Below are 20,286 nucleotides of genomic sequence, written 5' to 3'. Positions count from 1 at the left end.
CAACCCTTGGCTTCCTTAAAAGAAATCTTAAACACAGCCCAAAGACATGTAAAAAAACAGCATACATTTCCCTCGTACGTTCAATCTTGGAATATGGTGCTATCATTTGGGACCCCTATAATCAAAAAGAAATTGATCAACTTGAAAGAGTGCAAAGACTCGCGGCAAGATTCATAAAATATGACTATAGATCAAGGGAGGAGGGATGTGTCACTCGGATGCTGGAGGACCTGAAGCTTCCATCACTTCAGACAAGGTGCGCGCAACAAAGAGTGATCTTTATGTATAAAGTAGTGGAGGGGTTACTACCATCTATACCCCCAGAAAATCACCTTGCAAAACAAAGGCAGAGGAGAAATGTTATAGCTAAAAAATTTGACAGCTACATCTCAGCAAACATGGTAGAAAAAAGGATCACCAACAACTCAAAACCCTACACAGTACCAACACACAACTGTGAACAGTACAGGAACTCTTTCTTCGTGGATGACAAAATAGTATGTGCCCCAACATTGGAGGCTTTCAAGGGCGCCCTCGGGCATCCTTAACTCTCTCATCCGTTGTATTAAAACCGGAAACGGGATCTACAACGTACCGATACAGATACAGATACATGTACAGGATTTTTTTTTATTTATTTCAATCAGAACCCGTATCGATAAAACGTCACTCCTGCTTTAAAAAAGTCAAAAGATATATCAATTGAGGCACACGACAACAGACGTGCTTTAGCTAAAATGACATAATTAACGAGTAAGTCTATCTCAATACTGGTATGCAAATCTAAAGAAATCCGAAATGTACACAAACATACGCGTGCCCCCTGGGGATGCTAGGCTATATAATGCAGATGTTTAAAAACTTATTTATATCGTTAAATATTTCATATCATAGCCGTCATGATTTTCAAGCGAACGTTCAAATGCTGTGTGTGCTGATTACCTATGAAAAGTACTTCATTAAGATTTGTTTACTCGCAGGTCTCTAGCTTCTCGTCTTGCTGTCGGACATTTTCAAAATACCCTCTTCTCCCTAACAAAGATTTCGATTGGTCGATTTCCCGGAAGTGTCATATACGGACGAAGGGCAGTAACTCTTTTCTTGTGATCAGGGACGCTATAAATCTCTACCGATGTTGTCGTTCCTCGCACGAGGAGAGACGAAATCTTGTGAAAGTATTTGAAGTAAATAATTACATCATTCTATTGTTATACTAACTGTATAATTATGACACATTTATTGATCAAATCATTGTTGAATACCATGTGTTAAAATGAATTATTTAACTCACTTCAAATTAAACAAAATTACTTTTTTTTGAAAATACACAATACATTTCAGCTTGTATTAAATCACGGATTTAGATACATATAAAGTCCGTGATTAAATCAATGGGGAAAAAAATCAATATTTTTAATAGGGAAGACAAAGGGTCTAGTCGTATAACTTGCCAGTATGGAAAGTTAGTGGGTATAAAATTGCGATTTCCGTTATGCTGATATATATGAATTGGTAGCATGTCACCTGCAAATAATTATTTTGGTAATGATTATTTTGACAGGAAAATGGAATGCTCCAGATGTCACAATCATAATTATACAAATCAAGGGTTTTGCCACAATTGTAGTCGCAAAGTAAAATTAAACAGACAAGTCTGGGGAGAAGAAGTAAAAACCGAATTGAAATTTTGTCAATCGTGTGGGAAGAAATTACCTGCGTGAGCGTACAGTATGATGTTTAATCACTATCCCATGATGCGATTCTATAAGTGGAATAAAACGTGTTCGGATGTAGAACAATCAGCATATGTTACAAAACAGAGAATGTATGGGAAGAACTCTATGTTAGAAGAGTTATGTTCCACATTTCTGAGCTTCGCTATTGCGAGGACGCAAACCTCTATGTAGATATCGTCTTCCGTGTTTTCTTCTTTATCAGTCTATCCAGGGGACTCAATGCTTCTTTCCGTTGACTTAATACAAGCAACTACTTATCAAACAAAGAGAGACTCTATTTCTGTCGTCTCTGCTTTAGAACAAGTCCATATTTACTCAAAATTATATCCGGTCTCCTTCCTTCTGACAGACAATCTTCTCTGTTTTGTCTGCTCTCAGTCTGCCACTCGCTTCTTTTTCTTATAGGACAGCAAAACAATATCTGCTACTCAAGCATCTGTTGAATTAAGAATACTGATCGTCCTTTAAGAGTATAGGATTGTTTTGACTACTCTTTTCATTCCATTGTTGCAGTCTTCATGATGCTTGTGACTGTCAACTCTCGGCACAAATTCATGTCTTTATTTACTGTTGTCTTTTTGCATAAGTCAAAGATGAATTCATGACAACCTCAAAGCCTTGGTCTAAAGTTAATCCTTTTACGCAGAAAATATGGATAGTTCTAGTAAGTTGGGATATTTATCTCTTCTTCAAAACTCTGATATTTCTTCATTTTTTTATTTTATAGTCCATAATATCTCCCTCCTTGAAGAACAGAGCTTATTTTGAATTTCTCAAATTAGAAGTCACTGGTAGCTAACAAGTTCCGTCCTTCTCGTCGCTCATTTTGATATCCATTCTATACTGAAGCCTAGCTGATGTTTATACCGATTGGGGTGCTGGTGTGCATTGTGCAAATCCCACCATACAATGAAAACCTGATTTTGTCAACATTACAGCTGACCTTCCCTGCAAAGTCTCTTCCATGAACAGGGTTTCAGTGTCCGTGTTAACATCACGTGAATAGCTGTCTATAACATTCATTAAAATTTACCAATACATGTATCAGTTATCAACAATTCCTCTGACGTCATGTTACTCTCACATATATCATCATCATCATCATCACATCATCATCATCTGGGCTTCTAACAGGCATAGAATCATGGCATTTGGCTGGAGGTTGTTGGGATTAATCCTGATCAAGTATCAGAAAATATATGACCTTGACCACAGGGGTCAAATTTGTTCAATCATTCAAACAATTTCTTAATCAACTAACCCTGTATAGCATTGGCCTTGGCCTATATTCAAGGTCGCAGAGATTAAATTTGTTAAAACACACGAACAACTTGTTCTATTTAACTCATATGTATAGTATTGCGATATTTGGCTAAAATGCTCATTGAATGAAGACCAACAAAGCTTACAAAAAGAAATGAATTTGAACCATATTCAGTGTCATAGAGATCATATTTGTTGAAATTCTTTTTTTGTCAAATTAAACAAAAGCATACTTCTTTTTTAAGTTGGTTTAAGTTAAAAAGGTTTAGGTTTATCTTAAAGGTTGATTTGAGATGTGAATGCAATTGTAAAAAGCATTCACCAGGTCAGTTATGTAGGCCATTGGGCCTCTGATTATCTGTTACATTTTCATGTGTCAGACATGTCATATGATGAATCTATAACATATGTATATTGGCAATTTTCCATTTGAATGATATCACTACATCATATTGGGTTACAGGTATGGTACATGTATATAGTGTTCATATAATATGCATATGTATGAGTCAGTAGTGAATGGAATCCTTTTATGAAACAACATTAAGTGCCATCTGTCACTTTGTCAACATGTAAACCTATAGATAACTTCCTGAAACTTAGACAAGTCGTGTCTTTATTCCCCACATGTATTTATAACAAACATTTCAGAGTATAAAGTTTTATATTTTTAAGTGAGCATATATTTACATTTGATCTATTTATTATTCGCTACTAAGATTCCGTGACAGATTTACCTTAAACAAGTAACAAGAGGCCCATGGGCCTTAACGGTCATCTGACAAAAAGCAAGCCAAACTCTAACAACAGTGAGTCTGCCGTTAAAACAGTGGGCTTTATTCATTTGAATAAACTTGGTAGCCCTTCCTCCCAGCATCCTACAGGCCAAATATCAGCACTCTGAGCCTTCTGGTTACTGAGAAGAAGTCGTTTACAGATTTTAACATATTTGAACCCTGTGATCTTGAAAGTGGGTCAAGGTCATTCACTTGAACACATTTGGTAACACTTCCTCAAAGCATCCTACAGGCCCAATATCAGCACTCTAATCATTTTGGTTATTGAGAAGTCATTTGCATATTTTAACATATTTAACCCCTGTGACCTTGAAAGTGGGTCAAGGTCTTTCATTTGAACAAATTTGGTAGCATGTCATCCAAGCATCCTACAGGCCCAATATCAGCACTCTTGGACTTTTGCTTATTGAGAAGAAGTCGTTTGTATATTTTAACATATTTGACCCCTGTGACCTTGGGTCAAGGTCATTAATTTGAACAAACTTTGTAGGGATCCATGCCAGCATGCTATGGGCCAAGTATTAGCCCCCTAAGCCTTCAAGTATTTGAGAAAAAGTTTTTTGATGGACAGAGCACAATAAAAATTAACCCCAATCAATACCCGTAAGTGATATTCCCCTAATAAGTGCACATTTATATATCTGACACATGGTTAGATGTATACATCTGATACATAGTGAGATGTATATATCTGACACATGACCAGATGTATATATCTGACACATAGTAGATGTATATATTTGACACATGACCATATGTATATATCTGACACATAGTAGATGTATATATCTGACACATGGTGAGATGTATTATCTGACACATAGTAGATGTATATATCTGACACATGGTTAGATGTATATATCTGACACATGGTTATATCTGACACATGGTGAGATGTATATATCTGACACATGGTGAGATGTATATATGACACATGGTTAGATGTGTATATCTGACACATGGTTAGATGTATATATCTGACACATAGTAGATGTATATATCTGACACGTGGTTATACCTGACACATGGTTAGATGTATATATCTGACACATGGTGAGATGTATATATCTGACACATGGTTAGATGTATATATCTGACACATGGTTAGATGTATATATCTGACACATGGTGAGTATACATATCTGACACGTGGTTATATCTGACACATGGTGAGATGTATATATCTGACACGTGGTTATATCTGACACATGGTGAGATGTATATACCTGACACATAGTAGATGTATATAGCTGACACATGGTGAGATGTATATATCTGACACATAGTAGATGTATATATCTGACACATGGTGAGATGTATATATCTGACACATGGTTAGATGTATATATCTGACACATGGTGAGATGTATATATCTGACACATGGTTAGATGTATATATCTGACACATGGTGAGTATACATATCTGACACATGGTTAGATCTAACACATGGTTAGATGTATATATCTGACACATGACAAGATGTTTATATCTGACACATGGTCAGATATATATATGACACATGGTTAGATATATATATCTGACACATGGCTAGATGTATATACCTGACACATAGTAGATGTATATACCTGACACATAGTAGATGTATATATCTGACACATGGTTATATCTGACACATGGTTATATGTATATATCTGACACATGGTTAGACGTATATATCTGACACATGGTTATATCTGACACATGGTTATATGTATATATCTGACACATGGTTAGACGTATATATCTGACACATGGTTAGATGTAAATATCTGACACATGGTGAAATGTATATATCCGACACATGGTGAGATGCACATATCTGACACATGGTTAGATGTATATATCTGACACATGGTTAGACGTATATATCTGACACATGGTTAGATCTGACACATGACGAGATGTATATATCTGACACATGGTTAGATGTATATATCTGACACATGGTGAGATGTATATATCTGACACGTGGTTATACCTGACACATGGTGAGATGTATATATCTGACACATGGTTATATCTGACACGTGGTTAGATGTATATATCTGACACATGGTGAGATGTATATATCTGACACATGGTTATATCTGACACATGGTTAAATGTATATATCTGACACATGACCAAATGTATATATCTGACACATGGTTAGATGTATATATCTGACACATGGTTATATCTGACACATGGTTAAATGTATATATCTGACACATGGTTAGACGTATATATCTGACACATGGTTATATCTGACACATGGTTAGATGTATATATCTGACACATGGCTATATCTGACACATGGTTAAATGTATATATCTGATACATGGTTAGATGTATATATCTGACACATGGTTATATCTGACACATGGTTAGATGTATATATCTGACACATGGTTAGACGTATATATCTGACACATGGTTAGATGTATATATCTGACACATATCTGACACATGGTTAGATGTATATATCTGACACATGGTTAGATGTATATATCTGACACATGGTTAGATGTATATACACATGGTAAGATGTATATATCTGACACATGGTGAGATGTATATATCTGACACATGGTTAGATGTATATATCTGACACATGGTTAGATGTATATATCTGACACATGACCAAATGTATATATCTGACACATGGTGAGATGTATATATCTGACACATGGTTATATCTGACACATGGTTAGATGTATATATCTGACACATGACCAAATGTATATATCTGACACATGGTGAGATGTATATATCTGACACATAGTAGATGTATATATCTGACACATGGTGAGATGTATATATCTGACACATGGTTAGATGTATATATCTGACACATGGTTAGACGTATATATCTGACACATGGTGAGATGTATATATCTGACACATGGTTATATCTGACACATGGTTAGATGTATATATCTGACACATGACCAAATGTATATATCTGACACATGGTTAGATGTATATATCTGACACATGGTTAGACGTATATATCTGACACATGGTTAGATGTATATGTCTGACACATGGTAAGATGTATATATCTGACACATGGTGAGATGTATATATCTGACACATGGTTAGATGTATATATCTGACACATGGTTATATATGACACATGGTGAGATGTATATGTCTGACACGTGGTTAGATGTATATATCTGACACATGGTTATATCTGACACATGGTGAGATGTATATATCTGACACATGGTTATATCTGACACATGGTGAGATGTATATATCTGACACATGGTGAGATGTATATATCTGACACATGGTTAGATGTATATATCTGACACATGGTTATATCTGACACATGGTTAGATGTATATATCTGACACATGGTTATATCTGACACATGGTGAGATGTATATATCTGACACATGGTGAGATGTATATATGACACATGGTTAGATGTATATATCTGACACATGGTTAGATGTATATATCTGACACATAGTAGATGTATATATCTGACACATGGTTATACCTGACACATGGTTAGATGTATATATCTGACACATGGTGAGATGTATATATCTGACACATGGATAGATGTATATATCTGACACATGGTTAGACGTATATATCTGACACATGGTTAGATGTATATATCTGACACATGGTTAGATGTACATATCTGACACATGGTTATATGTATCTTTATTTTGGTTATATCAGTATTACACTCAGTCTCAGGATACCAATATAAACAATAACAAAACAAGAATTTAGATCCATCTTATTTCTTTATTCTAGAATAAATAAACATTATGATTTAACCAAAAACATATCAATTCTATCAAACTGAAAATGCAAATAGTTCTTCTTACATCAGTTTCTATTTAAGATAACTGGTAGGTTGTTGTCTTACAAAGATTGTCGTTATAAAACAGAATCAAAATATGACTTTCAGATTTTATCACATTACTGCTTATGTATGTGAACAAGACTTTACCGCAGTTGTGCTTAAAGTCACAATCTTACACCTGTTCATATACAGTTCAAAAGAAAAATTTAAAACAATTTATGATCCTCTACATTTATGTTGGTTGAACATTAGCCAAGGAAAAGGTAAACGGCAGGATTTCTTTAATTACTTGTCTAGAAGAACACAAAGGAATAGATGGCCCTAGTGAGACATCCAAATACCAGGACGGATTCTGAAAAGTATCAAACAACAATGAGATTTCTTTGTATACTGTGAATCAGTTATTAAGTCATTATCATGCAAATTTGGGTCGCTTAAAATCAATTAAATGACAAAAATATGATCTTTTTTATTCCTTAACATTTGTTCTGAATAACTTTGATTCATGGGATAGTATTTGTTTGCAGTATGAGATTCTCCTAAATTTCCCTCGTCAATTTTGTCAATACTCTTTATCCATAAATTGCCTAAAAAAGGATACACATATCTAAATATGGGTTTAAGTATGAGTGAGAGCAATGTGTATCCAGGAAAATGAGAGTCAACAAAAGGGGTTACTTTCCTAAAACCCAGAAATTTTAGCAAAATGAAAATACATGATATGTTGAATTACAAAAGGCAACTAAATAAAGGAAAAAAAATCACAGGTATATGTTGGAAGAATATATTCTAGTATATAAAGACATCATATTTCACACATCTTATTCTCAATGTTTAATATAACTCACCAGGAATGAATGAAGTTTGTCAAAACAAGTGACAAGCTTGATATATTAAACTGTAACAACACTTCCAATATTATCCAAAACAATAATTCACATCCAGACAGCAATATGCTGTAAACCAACTTTATTTATGATTGCCAACACACATGCGAATTTCACATTGACACATAACCTATAATCTACATAACACTATACAACGTATTTCATGTCAGATACATAACTATAAAACATATCTTAGATGATGACATGAAACAATAAATTACTGAACCTATTAACTGATATTGGTAGTGAATGTCAGCACCACAGAGATAAAACACCCTCAAGTAATAACCTTAAACATATGAAGAAGAAGTGCTATAATAGATGATGTTAACATCAAATCATGATGCACATTTTCCTCACCTTTAATGGAATGATACTTTAATAGAATATACTAATTGTACAAGTAATTCATTCTGCAAACCTCTTTTCTTTCGTCGCTATGAATATTCTGATCTCTGCATCCATCAATATGACAAACACTTTTTGCAGAACTATGATTAAAATTTCATTTGTAGCAATGTCCAATGCCCGAGATCATTCAGAAACCATTCATAAATTTTCATCAACATCAGATACTGATGGCAAGATTATAGTTCTCTGGTTATCTTTTATGTCATGGCAGTTTTCAATTTCCGTATGAAAAATACATCCATGAAATGAGAATATGTTTAAAACCAAATTTGAGCAGGTTTATAAAAATGTATAATGACTACCTGAAACAGCTGACTACTGACTGAAAGCTGTGACTTAGTGTCCAGCCAGTCTAGATCTCACCTAATAACACACTGACTGAAAAGTGTGACTTAGTGTCACATCAGTCTAGATCTAGCCTAGTATCACACTGACTCAAAGGTGTGACTCAGTGTCAAGCCGGTCTAGATCTAGCCTAGTAACACACTAACTGAAAGGTGTGGCTTAGTGTCTAGCCAGTCTAGATCTAGCCTAGTAATACACTGACTCAAAGGTGACACTTAGTGTCACACCAGTCTAGATCTCGCCTAGTAATACACTGACTCAAAGGTGTGACTTAGTGTCTAGCCAGTCTAGATCTAGCCTAGTAACACACTGACTCAAAGGTGTGACTATGTGTCCAGCCAGTCTAGATCTAGCCTAGTAACACACTGACTGAAAGGTGTGACTCAGTGTCAAGCCGGTCTAGATCTAGCCTAGTAACACACTAACTGAAAGGTGTGACTTTGTGTCTAGCCAGTCTAGATCTAGCCTAGTAACACACTGACTCAAAGGTGTGACTTTGTGTCTAGCCAGTCTAGATCTAGTCTAGTAACACACTGACTCAAAGGTGACACTTAGTGTCACACCAGTCTAGATCTAGCCTAGTAACACACTGACTCAAAGGTGTGACTTAGTGTCTAGCCAGTCTAGATCTAGCCTAGTAACACACTGACTGAAAGGTGTGACTATGTGTCCAGCCAGTCTAGATCTAGCCTAGTAACACACTGACTGAAAGGTGTCACTTAGTGTCCAGCTAGTCTAGATCTAGCCTAGTAACACACTGACTGAAAGGTGTGACTATGTGTCCAGCCAGTCTAGATCTAGCCTAGTAACACACTGACTGAAAGGTGTCACTTAGTGTCCAGCTAGTCTAGATCAAGCCTAGTAACACACTGACTCAAAGGTGTGACTTAGTGTCTAGCCAGTCTAGATCTAGCCTAGTAATACACTGACTGAAAGGTTTGGCTTAGTGTCTAGCCAGTCTAGATCTAGCCTAGTAATACACTGACTCAAAGGTGTCACTTAGTGTCCAGGCAGTCTAGATCTAGCCTAGTAACACACTGACTCAAAGGTGACACTTAGTGTCACACCAGTCTAGATCTAGCCTAGTAACACACTGACTCAAAGGTGACACTTAGTGTCACACCAGTCTAGATCTAGCCTAGTAACACACTGACTCAAAGGTGTGCCTTAGTGTCCAGCCAGTCTATATCTAGCCTAGTAACACACTGACTCAAAGGTGTGACTTAGTGTCACGCCAGTCTAGATCTAGTCTAGTAACACACTGACTGAAAGGTGTGACTTAGTGTCATGCCAGTCTAGATCTAGCCTAGTAACACACTGACTGAAAGGTGTGACTTAGTGTCACGCCAGTCTAGATCTAGCCTAGTAACACACAGAGTGAAGCTTGTAACAAGAGTCAAGCTTGCCTAGATCTTAGCTAGTTACATACTGACTGAAGCTTATGACTCAGTGTCAAGCCAGTCTAGGCCCAGCCCATTGACACATTGACTAAAGCTAGTAAATTAGTGTCAAGCCAAGATGAAAGAGCATGGATCTGAAGCATTTTTCCTGATGAGTGTCTGAATCTGAAAGATGTGGAATAAGTTTTTTTATATCTTTGTCCTCGTCATTTAGACTGTTACTGTCATATTCAATGTGTGGGCTACTGAGGACAGCTACACCCTTGCCTACTTTACACTTTACAATAGCTGCAGGCTTTCCCTTGACCTCACTATACACAGCTAATATCTCCACGTTCTTGTCAGGTGATTTAGCTTGGCATGTAGATGTTTTTTCCTTTATGTTACCATCTGATTCTTGTTTAGAATGAGATTCATATACATTTTCCGTGCTGTCAACTTTTGATCTTTTAGCATTTGGAGGTTCAAAAGTAAATTTTGACAAACTGGTTCCAACATCACAAAATGCATTTCCTTTCTCCCCTTCTGTTTTATATATAGCTAAAGTGTGTGTTATATCTTCAGGTCTGAAATCATCACAAAGTCTACGATCTACATCACTTATATCTTTAAGTTCAGATTTCTTTTGTTTACTTTCTGTGGTGTCATTTTTGCTATATTTATTTGATTCCTTTCTATAAGACTCCTGTTTTCGTTTCTTCAAAACTTTGTCAGCAATGCATTTCACAGATATGAACTGGTCTGCATAGAAGAGAAACATTCCTCCACCATTGAAATAGGCTCGAAGTGTGGTAGGTGTAGTTTGAGTTCCATTGTCATAGTAGTCTACCAAGGCAGCTCTGGCACCACTTTCGCTGCCATAATTATAAGGACCCCACACTGGCCCAACACACAAACCTATAAATCAAAAAGGCACAAGATAAGTGCTTACTACCAAGATTTAGAAGATTCCAAGACACTGAAAAACTCTCCCCCACTAAATTTAAGATAATTAGATATTTGATGTTTTGAATAAAGATTTTGTGATTTGTACCAATGTTTCAATTGAAAATCTAATTCAAATTTTCAGAATTATAATAATGTAGGAAAATAATTTTTATTCTCTTTAAAACCCTGAAAGTTTGTTTCTTAAACAAGAATTATCCCTGTCAAAGACAATAAAATAAACTGATTCAGTTCAAATAAGTGCATGATATAAGACACAAACCTGGGAAAAATTTCAGGATCCTTTCCCCACAAACTTCCTGTGGTCCATTCTTGTCAAATTCTATGTAGTCACATCCAAAGTAGGAACCTGCACAAAGTCCTAGATAACATCCTCCATCTAGCACATATTGTCGAATCTGTAGCGTCCCTTTGTCTCCAAGGGCTCTGATGAAACCAAGGTCATACCCTCCACCAATCACATACAGAGCAGTAGACTTTTTCCAGGTTCCTATAAATCAGAGTTAATTGATTCGAAGAAAGAGATTTAGCACCAAATTCACCATATCACAATCCTGTAACAGCTAATTAGTGTTATACTACTACACAACCACCTGACACTGAAACACCTGTTTAGAATTTTTCAAAAAGAAACCCTAACTAGACAGTGGGTCTTGTGATTTGAGCACACTAAACTGTCATATCAGGAATCACCATCTGTATCTTTTAGGCACTGGAAGTTTGTTTATTGTTTTATTATTATTGTAAAACAAACAACAGTCCATAGATCTCTTCCTTGGTGTCAATGATTAGGACATGATTGCTGCTGGCTATGAGAAAAATAGCCTGCAGAGCAACTTACCATTTATAAATAGATAGATCATGATGAACTTTAAAGTATCAGTAATTTGCCCAATTTGAACTCACCTTCAATGGTCTCCTCTGGGGAGATGAACTTGAAGATATAGCACTTTTCATCCAGATGTCTCTTTAGGCTTGCCACCACGACTTCTGCATTCGCTTCACATGCACCCTCCCCCAGATACACAAACACAGTACTTCTCATTATGGCAGTCATGGACTCTGTGTATAGAGAATACATGTTATACATCAGTATAACTGTCGTCATATTCATTAATTGTCAGGTGTATGTAGGGAAAATGAATATGATGAAAGTTTAAAATTAAACAAAAAAAATCAGTGACAAATCAGCTTTAAACATCTTCTAATACTTTGTGGTATTGAAACTTCTGCCACACCAACACTCATATCATTCCTAATAACAGACTGTTACGCCCTTTAAATGCATCAGACATGTTCACGAGAGATGGAGTTAAATTTTGGAGACAACACTGATCCATCAATATATGTATTCATCATGTCCGATACAATCTACCAACCACCCTACATAACCATCCTATCTGAAACATTCCCCAAATGCAACTTCGTTCTATTTTTAAATAAATTGAAAAAAAAATCCGAAATATATCACTACATAGCTATCTGAAATTGGTCAATACAGCTATTTTCTATTTATAGGTTTTGATGCAGTATGTTGATCAACAGATTTTAGAGGACCTGTTCATCTGTTTATAACTTAAATGCAATTTCTCCTTGTTATGATATCTGAAATTGCAGCAACAATTTATATCTCCAAATACTTCGATGTATTTCAATACAAATAGGTAGATCAATGGTCTGACTTATTTATGGAAAGTGAAACAAGGTCACCTACTAACCAATCTACCACGTGAATCGCCGTTCTCGGTTACAAAAAGTTCGCTGTAGTACTACTGTGTCAGAAAATACACTTTTAACACTTTTGAAAGGCTATCGTTAAGTACTGGAAGTGCAAATGTCCACATACTCCCCAATTCCAAGATCAGCTGAAGATCGACAACGTGCCCTCTACAATTTAGGCCCGCTTGATTTGTCAAGTAACAACGGATGCCGGTCAATATAATTTACTCAGCGATACTTACTTAGCGATATTTTCCGGTGCATGACGGTTATCGTCTATACCAGACTCGTTGATCTCACCCCGCTTTCTGTCTCTCTCGCCACCTCCAATTTTAATATTAGCTGTGAAGTTGTCGTACAGGAGTTCCTGCTTTTCACAATACTAGTCGAGTCATTCCGGAAGGAAATTTTAACGTTTTATAGTTTATTCCTTAAAGATGCTTCAGTACTTCTTATTTCTGAAATATTGAAAATCCTGTTCCATCTCAGATGTCCAACTGCCAAACCCAAATTTGATACAGTATTTTCCTCATTACACAACAAAGCAGGAGAGCATGAGTCTGGGCCAAACTGTATCATTGGCTATTAGTAAATCGAGTCGTCCTTACGTTTCACTTGACGCTATTCACACAGGATGTCATCAGCAAACAGGTTTGATTAGAAGTATAATTTAATGTTAGTTGCAGAAATTGTATAACTGATATCACTAATTTTATATATCCAATACATGTGCAGCGTGCTCTGTATGCTCCGATCTCCGATTTAACCTACAGGACTGACTGCAAGCACGGGTGCCTGCAAATAATTAGCATTGGCTGTGGCGGAGGCTGAGCGCATTGAAGTTGTATTTAGATTTTGTGCTAGAAGTTCTCTCAGCCCTAGATAAAAAATCGTGTCTCTGAAATAATAATTTTATGGCAATATTAACATTTATTTTGCCGTTATTGATATTTACATTTTTATTGAATACTCTGTAAAATATATTGATTGTGCCCAATTAAGAGCATTATTATTAACAAATTTAAATATGAACAATACAAAGAAAATGAGATCCAACGTTCGTCAGAAAATCTAAGAGTGTAAGTAGTTTTCTGGTGATGAATTCCTAATGGAATACAGAGTCCAGTACCAAAACAGTGATCAAATTTAACTGTAGATATGACCAGACATCTGTCAGGTTCAGCAGGATTTAAGTGGTTAATTAGTATGTAAATTTTGATAATAGCGTAAGAGATGAATATTGACATTAAGTGTGATCGTTTTAGAGACAGAAATTTTTGGTCTAACATTTCCCTTGACTTACATAAGAAAGCATTCAGTTTTTCAAGCACATTTAGTCAGAAGGATGGAAAGGTGTCAAAGGGAAAAAAATATTAAAAAATCTGTTAAGTGTACCATTTTCTCAAAACTCAATATACGGAGAATACATGGTCATTGTCTTAAAATGTAAGCTGTACTATGGTGAGAGTGAAGGAGGACAAAAGTGGCGAGACTTTTGTCTAACTGTTTCGAGCCAGAAATGACAGCCAAACTTTCAAAGTCACTTTTACTCTAAATATTATAGATTATTGCTTCCTCCATTATAGTTGAGTTTAGTTAAAATTGATTAAATTAAGAAACCCTACAATGTTACCCCTTTGATTTTTTTTTACCAGCTGTCTGACTAATCTCTCCACTATACAAAGTAACCGTTCGGCCAGTTTTTATTTTCACATGTCTTACTTGTCTCTCCAGTACATTCTGGTAAAACAGACACATTCAAGAATTTTTTGTGCATCAATAAGGCAATTTGAATTAATACTTGCCTTTTCTTTTTCAGGAAAAATATGGAAGAATATTCAGATGAAATTTGTTTGAATGAAAAAGAGGATTTAATTGAAAATGCAGAAACAAAAGAGGATGACATTTGTGCTACACCAGGAGTACAGTTTAAAGATGATTTTTCTGATGTCAGAAGTGACTCACAAGACAATAAGAATATGCTATCATCAAAAACTTTAGACGATGTTCTCACATATATAAAATTTGGACGTTTCCAGATTAAGATGATGATTCTAACATGTCATGGATATTTTGCAGTGTGTTCAGAGATGATGCTAATCATATTTTTGACAGAACCTTTAAAAAAAGAATGGAATATAGCAAATATGACTTATCCATCTTTACTAGTACTGGGCGCAGTTGGAGGAATTCTTGGTGGAGTGGTCACAGGCATTGTTAGTGACAAATATGGGAGACGAACACCATTCTTGATAAGTACTGTTATATTAGCAGTGTTTTCAGTCCTAGCACCATTTGTGAACAGCTTTTCCCTGTTTGTATGCGTGAGGACATTGATTTCAGCTGGAGAAGGAGGACTAGGAACTCTTGTACATGTACAATTGCTGGGTAAGTGATGAGACTGTTTGTTCCCATACAACTACCAGGTATTAGGCCTGGAAAATAATCAATCTAATTCAATTAACATAACAGAGAAAGGGTTAGTTGTCAGGAAATCCTTTTATTTTTGTGTAATTTTTACCACGGATATTTACATTAAGTATCTTGACTTTGAAAATTTTATCAAAAAAGAGGCCCATGGGTTGCAACAGTTGTCTTGCACGTCAGTGATTTTAGTTCTAGTTTTGTAATGATTCCATGAGTGTTTTATTACTATGTAAAAATTTCAGTTCTCTTTTCTATGTCTTGTGATAAAGATTAAAAAATGGCAAATTTTCACCCTTTCGGGCCCCCTCCTTGAAACCCCCAAATTTTGCAATTGTAAAGTGCTTTGCCCCAAGGTGCATGTGGCCAAAATTCAACAAGAAAGTAGCAACATGTCAACATAATCATAAACCATTAATTCAATAAAACAAGGGGAGAATATGAACACAAGAAAGATTTACATGGAGATTCCTGAAAAAGTACAAGGAGAATAAGACCAGGTGTTCCAGAAGAGTAAGCATTAATACAGCTGAAATCAACCTTCCAGTTTTTCATTAGATGTCAGAAGCATGCTTTTTCCTATGTGAAATATACAGAATTTCAGCTACTCCCTGGGACACTTAAAGACAGAACAGGTTCAAGTTTCATTAATTTAGTATAGCCTCTTTACAACTGATGGCAATAAGTCATCCATACCCTTTGCTTTTGGTTGGGTTTGTGCAGATGCAGTACTTGTTTTTTAGTGGCAGGCCTAATGTAGAGTGATCAGCTTCTCATCTTTAAATTGAAAGTGCTCCACTCTCATTACCTGTACAAATCATCTCTGTACTCTTGAAATAGGTCATGACAAAACTGGATTGTGGGTAATATTGGAAACTATTGAAGTTGTCTTTACTAGAATCCTTTCTTAATATGTGGGATCTTCTCCACACATGATGGATAGAAACTGATGGTAGCTATGTAAGCTTTATTTCAATAACAGAGAACAGATACGCAGTTGGTAATGGCTTAATCTGAACATACTATAAGCATATTTCAAACTATAAGCATATTTCAAATGTGAAGAAAAGACTTCTTCCTTTAAAGCAGAGTCCATGGATTTCAAACATTTTAGAACCTTGACTCATAATCACATTGGATAGGGCTCCAGATAGAAATTTAAACTATTTGGCCTGTGATTGAATGTTGGACAGGCGTAAAATATATGGTTTGATCTTTGATGAAATTATAGAATTTAAAAAATAAGAAATTTGGTTTACTAATATTTAATTTCATCCCTCTGCTTTTTTTTCTAAGTGTTTTGATGGCTTACATTTCATTTTCCAGAATTCCTTCCTATAAAAAATCGTGGTAGTTGCTTGGTAACCATCACCTTGTGTGGTACATTGGGGGCAGTATATGCAGCAGCAATGGCTTGGTGGCTTCTGTCACGTTATGGTTGGCGGATATTCATGGGAGCATGTGCAGTTCCAACTGTGGTACAAATTCCTCTCAGCTTTCTTTTGATCAAGGAGTCCCCTCGCTTTCTGTTTGTGAGTGGCAAGGAGGAGTCAGGGATTTCATTATTGAAGGAAATGGCCAGACAGAACAAGAAACAAATGCTAGAAGGTAATGTTCAGAAAAGTAGGAAGCCTTCATATCATATCTTAACTATTAGTGCAAAATATAAATCAGTAACTGTTCAATGGAATGTAAGTGTTGTATTACTGTCTCTATAAAATCCAGAAATTTTAATTGAAATATGTAGGCCTAGTGCTAGTCATCATCCTAAAGAACTATCTTCTTATATAGTCATATATACATTATATTTCAAGGGAAAACAATATAAGTTATCAGTAAATTATTGACCCTTTATCCATTTCTCAAATTGTTACAGGATATCTTAACGTCCAACATATGCAGTGTTATTATCCTCTGCTAATTTTTTTTATTTCTAAGTTCATATGGAGTTTCAGGACTATGGATTGGTGTAATACTTTGCCTTTCTGCGTTACAGTGAACATTGACTGCCCAGCCAGTACAAATCGTGGTCGTATGAAAGACCTTTTGACCCCTGCTCTTCGAGGTCGTACTCTGGTGATCTCTGCGATCTGGCTGCTACAGTGTGTTGGATACTGGGGTGTGACACTGTTTCTTCCAACATATATGGCTTCAGTGGGAATGGAGCCTTACCTAAACACCTTTAGTATTTTCATTGGCCAGATCCCTGGCATGTTCTTAGCCATCATTACTATAGAACCACACATGTTAGGTCGTATACGTTGTCTACGATTCTTCTCATTATTCACATGTATATCCCTTGTACTGTTTGCTTTTATTGATGATGTTGCAGCTAAAACTGTGATTGTGATAGTGTGTTATTTCTTTATGGTACCAATGTATTCTATCCTAAACACTCTCACACCAGAAATGTACCCTACTGATATAAGGACCACAGCCCTTGCCTTTATCTCAGTACTGATTGGTCTTCCAAGCCTCTTTACACCATTCCTTAGTGCAGGTGTACTCTCTACTGGTGTGCTATGGCTGTACCCAGTTGTGTGGGGAGCATGCTTCCTGATGCAGACAATTCTCACTTTCTTCCTTCATCAGGAAACAGCAGGAAAGAAATTAGATGATAGAAAAGTATCATAGTTTAATTACATGTGTAAGATTGTTTTTTATTTACAGTGATGGAATGGATTAGGTGTCTGACAATCTTTATCACCAGCTCTCCACGTCTGGGTCTTTGGTTTGAGGCCTACATGGAGTAGTCACCATGTACTTTCCAAAGGTGGTTTATCTTTAGAATCTCTAGCATTCTCTCACTTACCAAACCAGGTGCATCCTTAAATGACAGTGGCTGTTTAAAGGATATAAAACAACGATGAACAAATTATTTTTCATTCTGCTTCCTCATCCTCACAACAGCGAAAGTCAAATGAAGATTGGAGCTTGTTGATTTATATAAGATCATATCATTGTTATCCTGCAATAAATTAAGAGGCCCAACACATTACCAAGTACTTCAGATTAGAGTCAGAGGATGGGTTAATTACAGGACCATAATAGTATTGGTTGGTTACAATTCTAGCGAAAAGAATAATTTTGTGACAGTGCACTCTCCCATGAATGCAAAGAGTGTCATTTTAATATGTTGCAGCTGGCTGGTACTAAAAGGGGACCAGGGGCTCATAGACTCATGCACATCTTTTTCCAGGTTTAGCCAAATTATCTTTAATTGGATAAAAGATTGGTGCTACTTTATGTATGTATGGAAGATCATCAATTCAACATGTTTGGACTATAATCATACTGCCATTTCTACTCACTACATTTCACCTAAGTATTTATAAGATTACACAACAGCTAAAAAGTCTAGTGATTTCATTATCATTTGTCTGACAGTGTTAAAGCCATCGAAATGTCACACTTTAAGTTTTTAGCTGGTTGTGATATCTATTCAGTGTTGCTAGTTATTTTTAAATGCGTGTTCATAATTTTGTATAAAAGTCACAGTGGTGAATATCAAATTTCTATACAGATTTAGAATTGGATGCAATTGAGCCAAAAATTGAATTAAACTGCATCATGAAACGACTTTAGTTTTAGTCTATTGAGAAATATCAACAAAAGGTGTGCATCACAGAATCTGAATACAGATGCTAATATGGTGACCCATATAACAGTGTACCCCACCAGACTGTCTTATATGGGGAGTGAAAGTTTATGGTACTTTTAAGACCATATCTTTGTACATGTAGTGGCAATACAGTAGTATTAATGAAATCCATTATAAACAGGGAGAAAGCAATTTGAAGCATTGTCAGTGACTCGTGGTCCTGACTCTCACTCTCTGCATGAGCATCAGGGCCGTGGGTTACCAATAATAAATTTGATGATTCACTGTTTGACTCATGAAGTTCCACTCTGGAGAAAACATTTTTACTGTAGATAGAAAAGTATTAGTTTTATAACTTATGATTTATTTTTTGATAAAAGTTGTACTTGGTAAGTAAGATATATTATTATTTTTTTCAGATTTGTAACTTTGTTCAATTAGAGATCTCAGGAGATTCACTGCATGATGCATTTTTGTTTATACAATATATAGACAAGGGAACAATACTATAACATTCATGAATTGTGTTTTTGTAAAAAAAATTTTGTTTTGTAAAATGTATTGTCAATTGTTTTTTTAACAGTAAATGTTGTTGTGTTTAAACAGTGTTTGTGTTGATGTTCAGAGGGGTACAGTAATTAATAAAATGCATGGAATTAAGGCAAAGTTCAGAAGAAGTACAGCATAGTACCTAACAGGATGTCAGTCATGTCATTTTTCATTTCTGTCTGAGACCATAATAACTTGATACAGCGTCAAAATTTTCAGAAATCTTGAAGGACAATCCAAAGTGTTTAAGGTCAAATTTGTTCCTGGGATGGTTTGTTTCTTTCAGAAGGAGTGTCCTATGCTGTAGATGTGACAATGCATTATGTGGCAAGCCATCTTAATGAGAAAACCACCATCAAGGAGTGTCCTATGCTGTAGATGTGACAATGCATTA

General features: G+C 35.7%; 2 protein-coding genes across 3 annotated transcripts; one reads left to right on the top strand and one right to left on the bottom strand.

Moving 5' to 3' along the window:
• Positions 1 to 9,724: 9,724 nt before the first annotated feature.
• Positions 9,725 to 13,473, bottom strand: LOC132545392 (uncharacterized). 2 transcript variants are annotated; one of them, XM_060209079.1, is made up of 4 exons: positions 13,446 to 13,473; positions 12,506 to 12,661; positions 11,862 to 12,089; positions 9,725 to 11,551 (listed from the first exon to the last, which is right to left on the bottom strand). In XM_060209079.1, exons 2-4 carry the CDS (start codon positions 12,654 to 12,656, stop codon positions 10,749 to 10,751), a joined length of 1,182 nt encoding a protein of 393 aa, XP_060065062.1. In that variant the 5' UTR covers positions 12,657 to 12,661; positions 13,446 to 13,473; the 3' UTR covers positions 9,725 to 10,748. The 2 variants fall into 2 exon arrangements, with proteins under 2 accessions (XP_060065062.1, XP_060065061.1); XM_060209078.1 differs by lacking the exon at positions 13,446 to 13,473 and adding an exon at positions 13,318 to 13,402.
• A 479-nt stretch (positions 13,474 to 13,952) lies between these two features.
• On the top strand, positions 13,953 to 19,669 carry LOC132545401 (synaptic vesicle 2-related protein-like). Its single transcript, XM_060209091.1, has 4 exons — positions 13,953 to 13,969; positions 15,138 to 15,706; positions 17,069 to 17,350; positions 17,739 to 19,669. The coding sequence occupies exons 1-4, from the start codon at positions 13,953 to 13,955 to the stop codon at positions 18,374 to 18,376; spliced, it is 1,506 nt and encodes a 501-aa protein (XP_060065074.1). The 3' UTR covers positions 18,377 to 19,669.
• Positions 19,670 to 20,286: the final 617 nt, after the last annotated feature.

This window comes from Ylistrum balloti, unplaced genomic scaffold, assembly GCF_031769215.1.
Source record: "Ylistrum balloti isolate Yb309-2 unplaced genomic scaffold, AGI_CSIRO_Ybal_v1 Utg369846, whole genome shotgun sequence".
Taxonomy (NCBI): domain Eukaryota; kingdom Metazoa; phylum Mollusca; class Bivalvia; order Pectinida; family Pectinidae; genus Ylistrum; species Ylistrum balloti.
The sequence above is the reverse complement of the archived record's forward strand: the minus strand, read 5'-3'. Positions and strand labels throughout refer to the sequence as shown.

Excerpts from the sequence above, each read along its gene's own strand:
- LOC132545392 (XM_060209079.1), bottom strand. The coding sequence starts at position 12,656 with ATGACTGCCATAATGAGAAGTACTGTGTTTGTGTATCTGGGGGAGGGT. Across the intron at positions 12,090-12,505 it reads CCCAGAGGAGACCATTGAAG|GAACCTGGAAAAAGTCTACT; the intron begins GTGAGTTCAAAT and ends TCTGATTTATAG. Across the intron at positions 11,552-11,861 it reads GATCCTGAAATTTTTCCCAG|GTTTGTGTGTTGGGCCAGTG; the intron begins GTTTGTGTCTTA and ends TTTGATTTATAG.
- LOC132545401 (XM_060209091.1), top strand. Across the intron at positions 15,707-17,068 it reads TGTACATGTACAATTGCTGG|AATTCCTTCCTATAAAAAAT; the intron begins GTAAGTGATGAG and ends TTCATTTTCCAG. Across the intron at positions 17,351-17,738 it reads CAAGAAACAAATGCTAGAAG|TGAACATTGACTGCCCAGCC; the intron begins GTAATGTTCAGA and ends TCTGCGTTACAG.